The 13,030-nt window shown below is 39.9% G+C and overlaps 1 protein-coding gene across 2 annotated transcripts in view; it reads right to left on the reverse strand.

The window, feature by feature from the left end:
* Positions 1-13,030, reverse strand: part of syne1a (spectrin repeat containing, nuclear envelope 1a) — a 177,222-nt gene that overhangs the window by 138,268 nt on the left and 25,924 nt on the right. Inside the window, exons 7-16 of one of the 2 annotated variants that reach the window (XM_037537434.1) lie at positions 11,891-12,069; positions 11,256-11,452; positions 8,825-8,934; positions 7,421-7,459; positions 4,205-4,312; positions 3,192-3,329; positions 2,797-2,961; positions 2,569-2,681; positions 2,097-2,265; positions 1,765-1,861 (exon numbers count right to left, since the gene is read on the reverse strand). In XM_037537434.1, coding sequence (XP_037393331.1) covers positions 1,765-1,861; positions 2,097-2,265; positions 2,569-2,681; positions 2,797-2,961; positions 3,192-3,329; positions 4,205-4,312; positions 7,421-7,459; positions 8,825-8,934; positions 11,256-11,452; positions 11,891-12,069 — 1,315 coding nt within the window. The remainder of the gene's footprint in view (positions 1-1,764; positions 1,862-2,096; positions 2,266-2,568; positions 2,682-2,796; positions 2,962-3,191; positions 3,330-4,204; positions 4,313-7,420; positions 7,460-8,824; positions 8,935-11,255; positions 11,453-11,890; positions 12,070-13,030) is intronic. The other variant, XM_037537435.1, reaches the window with a different exon arrangement.

Here is a 13,030-nt window from a genome sequence, read left to right on the forward strand (position 1 = left end):
TCTGCGAGCGTTTGGTTTCTGACAAATCGTTACATATATTGTCATTTTTTGTTACTGTGCCCTTAAGACGGAGCTCTGTAAATGAGACCTATGTAGAGAGCATGTAAATAAGATCTTATCTGATTGGTTGCCTGGTATTGTGCCTTATTGAAAAAGCAGTCTGGGCTTAAACATTCCTTAATACTTCAACATGAATGGGTGAGGCTAGTAAATGGCACATTTTGAGATTTTTAGAATGCTCATACAAGGCATCAAGCTCTTTCATTGAAAAAAGAATGAAAGATACATTGTTTTCATGATATGTGTCCTTTAAGTCACAATGCCTTTCATTTAAATTTCCTGAAGGCCAAAATGCCAATACTTTTCCACATTGTGAGTTTAACAAATTGCCTTTCATGTTATCCAGAACAAAACAAAGCCATTGGCTCATGTGGGACTTCATCCGCCAATCACATTAAAAAATGGATGAAAAAAGCCCACCATGTGAAGCCCTACAGCCAGAGGCCTAGTGAAAGCAACATGTTAGCGCGGCTCCAGCCATGAGAAGACCCAATTAGAAAATCTCCACTAATGGACTGGAATCCCCCCCTGAATACAGTGCCTGGGAAAACCTCATTTACCAGTAGCCTGAGGAGAGAGAGCCAGGCAGGGAAAGCGGGTGAGAGAGTGAGAGAACCAGCGAGGGAAGGGGCTGCTAAAGGCAATGGCTGATTGACTATTGAGCCCCACAAGGATTTAACTCACTGAGGGTGAAACACAGTGTGATAGTGACTGCGATTCCAGCCTTAGGACAGACAGATAGTGAATGGAGAAGACATTGATCTAAAATAAATGAACTGAGTTCCTTTATCCTGCATGATGCTGTGATACTATCTTTTAATATGCATTGCTAATTCTAAAGCAGTTTAAGTGAACAAAAAAGCAGTTTGAGAACAATTCACTCTAAATATGGAAGAAAGGTAATAAGTCCAACAAGTCAAGAGTGAAATGTTACACCCTCAATTCTGTTATTAACATGAATGGCTAGGAGATGCACATAAAAACCAGAGTTTAGCAAGAAGCTAACTTGTATCACTGTGTCCCTTTTGAAGGTAGACTGTCCTATCTGTGAGGTTATACCACAGACATATCATGGCAGTCCCAAAGTTAAAAAAATAATTCATAAACATTTAACTTAAAACATCTGAGTTTCACTGTTGAAATGGCTAGTGTTGGCTAGTGTTGAGTTACAGAAGTTCAGCATTTTCACAGCTCATGTTTACTCCTATTGTATTTTATTGTTTTTCCTAAAGCTTCTGTTTTATTCATTTTACATGATCATTTTCCAACTCCTCTTTAGAATTAAAAAGGCTGTTTTGTAGCTGTACCTGTAAGACTGATTTATATACTTGTCACCTGTTCTGACTGGCTGCTTTATACTGTGGCTCATTCAAAAAGCAGTCCAGCAGTTGGCTGAAAGTCTTACAAATACCAGAAAAATAATCTTCAATCTCTCCTTTTGGATGTGTGAACCATTTTGAAGGCTACTATGACACATTTGCTTCAGTCCTCATTACTTCAGTATGAGTAAACCACTGTTCATGGTTGTGACATCACAAATTAATTTACAATTGGTTGTTTTTGTGGCGTAGATTCCATGTAATGCACTGTATAAATCACTTAGTACTTAGTACATCACATTTATTTCAAAAAGAATTATTTATCAATTAGAATTCATTTTTAAACACTATGGGCCCTTTAAGAAACAAAGGTTGCCAGTCTCACCGGAGCTGTCAGCGTTTGTGTAAAGCACAGCGGTTTGCTTCAGGGCTTCACTGAGGGACTCATACTTCTGGAAGAACTGCTGGTCTTCAACAAATGACTGCCGATGCACACAAAAAACAGAGGTTACCAGGAAGCTAATGTGTATCGCTGCATCCCTTATAAAACAAGCAGACTGCACAACAAATCTGTGACAATATACTACAGACATGGCAGTCATAAAGCTCAGAAAGTATTCATACACATTCAGCTTAAAGACATGTTAATTTCATTGTTACTGCAGAGAGAACTCAGCAGAAGGTGAGGATCTGGGGAAATGTGGCCTCTACTCTCACCATGTAGCTCTGCAGCAGAAGCTGTGCAGACTCCAGTCGGCCATATTTGACTATCCAGGATTTTAGCTTGGATTCTCCCAGTGTCAGGAATGCCAGCATACGGTACTTCAGCTCCCAAAATTCCAGTTTGCTCAAATGAATGTGTGAGGAGGTAGATATGTAGTTTATTCTGTGAGACAGAGAGTGGGGCTATTACTGTATGTATGTATAAGACAAAAATGTCCACTAACCATGAAAGGCTTGGGGACACTTTACTGGCTCATCTAAAATTATTACTTTTTCTGTATATCAAATTAAGCAAATAAACATTTGTCCATGAAAAGTATGTTCTCTCTAGAGGGTTGTTTACTTAATCAACAAAGCATGTCATTTGAGGGGTGCTCAAACATTTGCATGCAACTGTAACTATGTTCACAGCACCCTTGATTAAAAGCTGTTTCTTGATTTCTAAGCCTGTCTCTGTGCTGCACACCTCTCTGCCATGTCCTGGAGCTGCTCTGCTCCTACAGGAACACCGCTGACACTTCTGTCTCTATGGAGCCGCTGGAAAGTCTGCTGGTGCGTTTCGAGAAGCCTGAGGACGTCCTGCAGAAACACAGTCACAGACTTACATTCAAGCCTTCAGCCTTCACACTTCTCCACTCTTTCTTTTTATGCTTTGATGCACCATTGTTCATTCTCCATGCTGCTGTTTCTGTACCTGATGCTGCTGCAGTGTCTGGTGGATAGCATTAGCGGTCTGCTCGTGACTCTGCTGGGGAAGCGGCTCCTCTTGGAGGATTTTCTCAGCCTGATGCAGCCAGATACCGACTGCACCCAGAGGATCTGGCAAGGCAGCATCCAACTGCTTATGCCAGTCCAGTAGCTGCAAAGAAATCATACAAAATAGATTAGTATTACATATACATGGTTCCATAAATATATTAGGTATGGGGCTTATTATTATTACATGTAGGTACTTACATATATATAATACATAAGGGCCATCAATTATTATATATATGTTTGACCCCCAAGTATAAAAACATGTGTGTGTGTGTGTGTGTGTGTGTGTGTGTGTGTGTGTGTGTGTGTGTGTGTGTGTGTGTGTCTCACCCTAGTAGACAGTCTCTCCCAGGCCTGTTTTAGCAGTGCCTGGTCTGAGGTCAGAAAGCCATCCTTCTGAGTGGAGTGAAGACTGGACAACACCTGTCTCCTCTTCAACTCATACTGAACACGGCACTGCTTAAAGGACTGAGGGGGCAGAGAGGGGGAGACAGAGAGATAGAGAAAAAAAGTTAAAAAGGAAAACAGTGTGATAGAACGACAAAGTAAATAGAAACACAGGGAGAAATATGAAGTAAATGTAAAAAGTGATGGAAAGAGCTTTTAGAAGACTGGATAAGTGACTGAAAGGGTTTGCCTTGATGACTTGATGTGTTCATTAAGTGAAAGACTGAAAGCATAGAACTAAGTAAATCAAGGGAACAGAAGAACAAGAAAATAAAAAAGGTGCCCTCAGCACATGGAGTTCCTCAAACACCGACAAATCATACATTCATATATTCATCCAGTAGCAGAGCTTTATTTTCCTCTCCCTCTACGCCCATGCAGTCCTCAGCTCAGTTAAATATGAACATGTCCGTGGGCTGACTCTGGTCAGAAACAGATTGGCTACGCTCACCGCCGGCCGTCTGCTGTATATGCGCTGCTCATGACTGTGAAGATGATGAGAGCGTATATGTGTCTGAGTGACAAAGGCAACAAAAACAATTCTAGTCTCTACCATCACTCTGCTCTCCTTAACTCTCTCTGGAGCAAAGCTTCTGCAGATTAGATGTTAGATGATACTTCACCTTGCATCTGCATTTGACCATTTCAGGATTTGCATAACTTTAGGCTCTTAAACTCTAAGGATCCTTTGGTGGTGCCAGACTTACAATCTTCACTCTCACAACTACATGACTTAGATTTCACTTTCATAATATGTACTGTTTAATTCTCAGTAGCTTCTAAATTATATTCCTTAAAGTACTAATAGACACATTTCCCTATGTGTTTTTTTTTCAATGTCCAGTAAAATGACAGTATATTCCAGTTTGTGTGGAGTGTAATAGACTGTATTTTACCTGGTACTGCTGACCACAGTCTCCTGTTTCTATTTGAGCCTGAGCACAGTCTCTCTCTAACTGATCAGCCCAGGCCTTCAGCTCCTGAAGAATCTTCCGCTGCTCTCGCTGAAGAGGGGGGGCAGGCGAAAGGAAAACAGAGAGAGAGAGAGAGAGAGAGAGAGAGAGAGAGAAAGGGTGGAGGATGGAAAACAGACAGTGAGATAAATTGAAAAAGGAAAAAACAGAGAAATAGAAATAGTTAGATGAACATAAATAATTATGAAGAAAGAGGGGGAGGAAAACAGCAAAGGGGAACAAAGAACAAGGAAAATGAAAACAGAGAAATGGGAGAGAGGAGAGAGTGAGTAAGACAGAGAGAGAGCACGTGAGAGAGAGAGAGAGAATGAGGAAGATAGAGAAAGAGAGAGAAAAAAACAGATGAAGGGGATAAGAGATAAAGGAAAACAAAGAGAGGTAAAAAGAGGTACAGTGAGAGAGACAGAGAGAGAGAGAGAGAGAGAGAGAGAGAGAGAGAGAGATCACCTATATGTGTATACGGAGTTTGTTTGTAAATTATGCATACACACAAGTTACAATTAATGCCAAAAATTCCTTTTGAATATGAACCCAAGAAAGACAGAGAGAAAAAGAGAGAGAAAGAGAGTGATAGAAGGAAAAAGAAAGAAAGACTGGGAGAGAGAATAAGGAAATATTAGCAGATTTATATCAGGCCTCAAGCTGCACGAAACCTCATCATTTCTTTGCCCGAAGTGATTTAACCCAGTCTGAAGCTCTGACTCTGGAGCCAATTACAGTACACAGTTCAAACACAGGCAAACAGCTCAGTTTAGTCAGCTAAAGCTTTAGTAACTGACCGCCTGCTGGGTGTGATATTCTTTCTCTTCACTGTATGCGTTTGCCCCAAACCACCCAACAGGGGGGTAAAACCAGCTCGGTGGGGGGTATAATCGCTTTACGCAACTTGACGTTTCCTGTTAGCGTAGCTAACAGAGTGAAACAGAATGAATGGCATTCAGCATTGTCTGGCTAATTCTATCAAGATGCATTGTGTCTGCTCTCATGTGTGAATGTGTGGCATTTCAGCCAAGCTTTCTGTGTTTACAAAGAACTGATAGTTTTAAGGGGTCAGACTCATTATCACATGACCTTGCTCAAGTCTGCTGGGTATTCCATATCAATAAGCTTTCCCAGTCAGACTAATTAGCACTAAAACCCAGAGATTTAACCATTAGTTACAGTGATTTCATGGTGGGGAGCAGCTACAGTAGATCAGAGGATAAGGCTAATGTTTTCTCTGTAACGTCACGTAGGCGCAGGATCAGTGTAGCCTGTTATAAAACCGTTATATAAAATTGATGATTAAGGTCTACTAAGGTCTGCTCAGGCTTATCATCAGCCTGTCAACATCAGCCACTAGCAGCAAACTGAGGGGAGCTATTGTCATGGAAATGTGAACCAGAGCTCCAGTCCTAATGTGATGCTAATAAGAATGATAGAATGGAGAACCATGTGACGCCCTGGGAAATTCAGAACTGGTTCATACAATATATTTTAAATTCCATTCATGAACAATTTATATTCTGTATGTTTCATGGAGTTGTAGACACCTGCTCATCTAGTGTTTCTTCTGAAAATCAAGGGTATTAATAAGGGGGTTGTCCCCTTTTTGCTGTCGTAACAGCCTCTACTCTTCTGCAAAAGCTTTACACAAGACTACTGTGAGGATTTGTTTGCATTTAGAGAAGCAGTGAGGTCAAGTACTGTTGTTGGATGATTAGCTCTGGAACACAAACTCCACTCCAACTCATCCCATTGGATGGAGCTCCATCACTCCAGAGAACACAGTTCCTCTGCTCCACAGTCCAGTGCTGGGGGACTTTATACCATTCTAACCCTGGACATGGTAACCGTAGGCTCATACATTACATTGCTGTTACAGTGACATCCCATTCTTAATCCATAGGGTTTAATATGATGTTGGCCCACCCTACAACAGCTTCAACTCTTCTGGGAAGGCTTTCCACAAGGTTTAGGAGTGTGTTTATGGGAATTTTTGACCATTCTTCTAGAAGCACATATGCGATTTCAGACACTGATGTTGGATGAGATGGCCTGGCTCGCAGTCTCCGCTCTAATTCATCCCAAAGGTGTTCTGTCTGGTTGAGATCAGGACTCTGTGCAGGCCAGTCAAGTTCTTCCACACCAAACTCGTGCATCCATGTCTTTATGGACCTTGCTTTGTGCACTGGTACACAGTCATGTTGCTACAGGAAGGGCCCACCCCCAAACTGTTCCCACACAGTTGGGAACATGAAATTGTCCAAAATATCTTGGTCTGTTGAAGCATTAAGAGTTCCTTTCACTGGAACTAAGAGACCGAGCCCAACTCTTGAAAAACAACCCCACACCATAATCCCCCCTCAACCAACTTTACACTTTGCACAAAGCATTCAGACAAGTACCGTTCTCCTGGCAATCGCTAAACCCTGACTCGTCCATTGGATTGCCAAACAGAGAAGCGTACTAATAAATATACATAAAACCCATTTCATGAAGCTCTCTATGCACTGTTCATGAGCTAATCTGAAGACCACATGAAGTTTGCAGGTCTGTAGCGATTGACTCTGCAGAAAGTTGACGGATCTTTGCACTATGCTCCTCAGCATCTGCTGACCCTGCACCTTATTTTACATGACCTACCACTTCATGGCTGAGTTGCTGTCGTTCCCAATCACTTCCACTTTGCTATAATACCACTGACAGTTGACTGTGGAATATTTAGTAGTGAGGAAATTTCATGACTGGACTTGTTGCACAGGTGGCTTCCTATCACGGTACCACACTGGAATTTACTGAGCTCCTAAGAGCGACCCATTCTTTCACAAATGTCTGTAGAAGCAGTCTGCATGCCTAGGTGCTTGGTTTTATAAACTTGTGGCCATGGAAGTGATTGGAACACCTGAATTCAATGATTTGGATTTGGGAGTGAATACTTTTGTTGCTGCCCCATTCTATTGGCAATGGAAGCCCCTTAACGTAGCTAAATTCACTAGAAGGGATGTCTGGGTATTTTTAGACACGCAGTCTGCTTAACTGAGTTTTTGCATGTTATGATAATAAAATAACCATGAACAGAATCTGACCTAGAGCAAAGAAACAATGACATAACGGTACTGAGAAGGACATGAAGAGCAGATAGAAGCTTCAGCATACCTCAAACATTTCTCCAATGACTTGAAGAGCAAGACCAAGCTTTGGAACATAGGCAAGCAGTACAGATGAAAAGGACAACAAGGAACAAGTCATTAGAGGACAGAAAAACTGAGAGAAAGAGGGAGCAAGAGAGAATATAGAGTGGGATGTAAGAAAGCAGAAAAAGCAGAATGTGTACAATGCACCACAGACAAAACATAGAGCCAGACCACCCGTTTCAGTGCTCAGTGTAACATGCCCTCCTCAGCTTCATCTCACCGTTTCCTAATGTTTTAATATGTGTGTCCAACCTCAGACTGGCATCAAGACTGTAAATTAATGGCCTCTGTCTTGTTTCAGTCTTGATGTCATTTTCACTCGGCCTTGCCTCGTTCTTGAGGTAAAGAGGACTCGCTCTTCAGACCAGCCACGTGCAGTCCTGCCATCTGAGGTCATTGAAAACTCTATCATTGAACAAAGTCCTCAAAAAGCATAAAACAATTCTTTCTCTACATGTTTTAATGAATTTTGTTCACTATCGAGGTTGAGGATCTAACTGATCCTTAACTAGGTATCACTTGTTTGATGTTCAGTGGTTTCAAAATTCAAGCGTTTCCCAAAGGCAGATTGGAATTTTATTGTTACTATGTTTTTATTTAAGAATGAATATAAACGTTTGTTGTTTGGTTTGTATTTAATTGACTTTAGGGTGTGACTGTGAACAGGTTTTACAGAAGAAGCGACAGAGAAGAACCTCACCATTATTAGCTGCTAAAAGTTACAATGCAAAGTTGGACAAAAATTATAATATAATACAATACTAATTAATAATATTTCAAGGCTGTAAATTATTTAATGTTTTATTAAATAGTATTTATAATATTTTACAAAATATTATACATTTTATATTATTTATTCATATACAAAATATCTAAAGAAATATCTATAGAAGTGTATAAGAAAACTTTGGGCCCAGAAGCGGGCCCTGGTCATTTAATGGGTCAGTCTGGACTCGGTCTTGGCTCAGACTCAACAAAGTCTTTGTCTTGATTCAGATTTGATGTGTCCAGGTCTCTGTCTTGACTACTACCATTTCCCTTAAAGGAAGTCACAAGCACTATCTCAAAGGCCATTCAATTACTTTATCAGTTGAAGTAATATGTGTTGCACAAGCAAATGAACTTGTTGTGGCTAACCTAGATGAGTATAATGTAAAAATCCTGTGTAATATTGTGTAATATAGAGGTACATAATTTTAAAAGATAAGTTAAAGTTAGCGAGGGCGTGTTACAGCATTGAAACAGGGTCCAAAGACTGTGTTTGTTTAAAAGAAAGACGAAACTAAGCAATAACTTAAGCACAATGAAGAACATACAAGGCATGACAAAATGACTGATGTGCAAGTTCCTGTGAAAGGGACAGTACCTCCTCCTGCTGTCCTACACTCTCTGCCTCCTGTGTGTCTGGATGGTGCTTCAGGAACTGAGCAACATACGTCATGATGGACTTTTCATCTGGCTTGTCGACATCCACATCTGAACAAAAGAAGGAGATACATATGAAAAAACATCCACCAAACTTGATGAACATTTAGAATTTATAAAACTAGGTTTTTATATCAAAGTCGTATGTACAGAAAGTGGAGATACAATATAAAATCCCTCCAACTAACCCATCCTACTATTTGATCCTACTGCATAAGCATTGCTTGGGTAGGACTGTAACTGTAAAAAACAAATCATGCTTTATACGGTACCCAGGGTAACAAACTGAAACATTATTAGTTACTTATTCATAGATTTCCCATTCAGGTCACAGGTTACATGATGTCCAAAAATAATTTCAAATTTTGATTCGTCTGACCGCAGGACACTTTTCCACTTTGCTTCAATGTGGTATTGAGCCCAGAGAACTTTTCAGAATCCAGAATCCACTGTCTGGATCCTGTTTATATTTGGTTTCTTCTTTGTATGGTAGAGTTTTTAACTTGCTACTAATATTGGTTGTAGTAGTTGAGATGTTCCAGCTACTTTTTTTGCATTACACAACTTTAAGAGTCTTTTGCTTCCACTTCCTACTTTTTTAAATCATGTTGTTGCCATCAAATCCAAAATATATTTTTAAAAAATAACAAAACTTCTCAGTTTCAACATTGGATATGTTGTCTTTTTACTATGTACTATTTTAAATTAAATATAGGGTTTGAATTATTTGCACATTGTTGTATTCTGTTTTTATTTATATTTTGCATTTTGTGTCCCATCTGTTTTGGGAAATGGAGTTACATAAACAGGAGAAAATGAGTCACAGTACTTTTAGACATGTGCTAGCCTAAAAAAATCTGTTTTAATCTGGTTTTAAAAAATCAATCGAGCTTGCATGCCTAATATTCTTTGGAATGCTTTTTTTTCCAGAGCTGAGATACAGTATCTAATAAAGTGACCTTACACCAGCTGAGCTGTACAAAATCCCAGGAGTTTTTAGTAAGTTTGCCTCAGCTGATTATAGTGGTCTGGATGGACTGTAAGATCAGTAAGAAATGCTGAACCTCAGCCATTAAGATCCTTAAATGTCATAAGCAAGCCCTTGTAGTCAAAGCAGAACTTAAGAGAATGCCAGTGTAAACTGATTATGGCTAGAGTAATATGCTCAAACTTTGCACCAAGGCTGTTGCTTTCTGAACTAGCTGGAGGTGATTTAGTGAGACAGCAGGGCAACTGGCCAGTAACACATTACAGTAGTTTAAACTAATAGTTATAAAGACATTAACTAATTTCTTAAAGCTAGTGCTTTTCACAATCTAATGAGATGGAATCTGTCAGGTTATGTAATGACTAGAAGCTCTGTTATAAGTAATGTAAACCTAATGTTTTAATAAGGCCTATACACCAGAAGGTAAAAAATCTCAGTTTAGAATAGAGCTAATGGACATCAGTCAAAAGAAAATAAGCATATTATTGAGCCAATGCTCAAGTAAAGGTTGTCAATAAGATTCTAATGATATGATTCTAATGTCTAATTCACAAATAAAAGTCGAAAATTCATAATAAGTTATTGCTCAATAAAGCAGTAATGGGCAAATAAGTTAACAGTGATTTAACTACCAGCTGTTGACTTGATAAGGCTTAATAAGAGTGTTACAAGTTCATCACCCTATACTGTAATATTAGCAAATTCTGCTCTCTGTCAAGACACAGCATTGTGTATTACAGTGAGTCATAAGCTTTCAACATATAAAAACACTGACTTTTTTTTTTTTTTATTTTTGCCCGATTTTCTCCCCAATTTAGTCGTCTCCAATTCCCCCCACTACTTAGGACTCCCCCAATCACATGATACTACCAATGCTAGGAGGGTGAAGGCTAGCACAGGCTTCCTCCAAGATCTGTGAAACCAACCACAGCTTGTTTTCGAACTGCTGCTTACGCAACGTCATGGGACAACCGAACGTGTTCGGAGGAAAGCGCCAACCGCCAGATCTGTTACATCAGCTAACAGACGCCTGCGCTGACTAGTATCACATTGAGTGATGGGGAGAGAAGGGGGGCCATCCTACACACCCAGAGAGAGCGAGGCCAATTGTGCTCTCTTGGACTCCCAGCTACCAACGGCTGTAGCATCACCAGGGATCGAACTCGTGACCACATGAAACACTGATATTCTAACATTCATTTAAAATAACCCCACATAAAGCCAGTGCAGAAAGATCACAAATGTAATTTTTTTCATCTGAAACCATGTTGTGTATTACAGTGAGACACTAAATTAAACTGCAGTGTGAGTTATGAAGGAAGCAAACAAAGCAAGAAATCATTCGTCAATTAATAAAGCGTCCTCTCGGTATGTTCACACCTACCTTCAGGGTCGAGCAGGCGTGGTATGCCCAGCTCTCTCTCCGCTAGTGAGAAGGCCTCTTCCAGGTTGGCTCTGTTTGGTCTGTTCCACACGCGTTCCATGTTGACCAGCTGTGGCCGCAGAGCAAAGATAACTGCGTGGAACGCCACACCAGAGCGCCAACTGGGACCAAAGTCCTTCACATCCAGCCCCAGCCTCCTACATTCCCATACAGTACGTGTAAGCAGTGCAGTGGCTTTACATTGTTCAGGCAACAAAACAGGATTAAAAGAACACTGCATCCATTCATGCATCCTAGCATGAATATAATGAAGATTAGCACCCCCTATACTTTAACCCCCCCTACCTTGTAGGTTTACTACATATTTGGCCACCTTCTCTGAAAAGAGTGGAATAGTTTTCAGTATGAAAACTATACACTTCATTTAAAACCCTTAGCTTGTATATCCACTAACTAAGCATTGGATACCTTATTACAAACCCCTAATTTGAACTTCCAATTACTGGCCCCTTTATTAAAAACCTAATTTGTAATCCAACTCAGTGGCCCAAAAAACTTTGATATGTTTTTAATTACACAAATGAAATTCTGTCCAATTGCAGTTATTGCTCACTGCAACATGTTAAAGTTCTTACTTAGTAGCTGTTCGCTGAACCCATTTGAGCAGGGCTCTCTTGGCACCACCCTGAAAGGAGAGACGGGGCTTGCGTTTGACAGGCGGGCTGGCTGTCTCTGTGCTGTTGGAGCTGTCCACTGAGGAGGTGCTGCTAGTCTGACCCTTCTGAGGTGGTAAACTGCTGGTGAGTTCCTCAATCTGTGGACAGAATGTGAGGAAAGAGCCAAAACTCATTATTACTGTTATTGTGATATTTGAATTAGTACAGTTTAATATACCATTGCTTTAGAGGAATACTCCAGCATTTCACTGTAATTCTATCTGCATTAAAAAAAGGTTCTTTGACAAAAACAGAACTCTTCATGGTTATCACAGGAAGAGCCATTTAACCATGCAAAGAACTATTCTTGCATTCAAATTCTTTGCATTCACAGTTATATGCATAATCATTACATTTACTAAAAAAACACTTAAAATCCCAGGCTTAGTACATACCAAGGTTAACTACAAGGACTGCGATGCAAACTGATTGAGCCATTCTTAGGTTATAGAAATATGTAATAAAAGTTTGGGCGTGCCGGTGGGCCTGGGCCTTTTAAGGGATTTAAAGGACGCTATGCTATATGGTTTATGACCACGGACAAAGTAAAAGTCATGTACTCATTCACCTGTACTTAATAAAAACAGAAAACCCATTTACTCAAAATTAGTATGTGGTGGCCTATACAAAAAACTTTGTATAGGCCACCACACACTAGACACAACAGGCAGCATCCAGAAATTCTTGTTCATAATGATGGTGCATCTAACACTGCTGACATTCAGCACCATAAACAGTCAAAATAGTCAATCTAAAGTCTTTAAGATGATCATACAGTCAAAATCAGTAATATAAACTTTTTAGGATGAACATACAGTCAAAACACTCAATCTAAATTTTTTAGGATGAACATACAGTCAAAACACTCAATCTAAACTCTTTAGGATGATCATACAGTCAAAACACTCAATCTAAACTCTTTAGGATGATCATACAGTCAAAACACTCAATCTAAGCTCTTTAGGATGATCATACAGTCAAAACAGTCAATCTAAACTCTTTAGGATGATCATACAGTCAAAACAGTCAATCTAAACTCTTTAGGATGAGCATACAGTC

This window comes from Pygocentrus nattereri, chromosome 4 (assembly GCF_015220715.1).
Source record: "Pygocentrus nattereri isolate fPygNat1 chromosome 4, fPygNat1.pri, whole genome shotgun sequence".
In the NCBI taxonomy this organism is placed as follows: domain Eukaryota; kingdom Metazoa; phylum Chordata; class Actinopteri; order Characiformes; family Serrasalmidae; genus Pygocentrus; species Pygocentrus nattereri.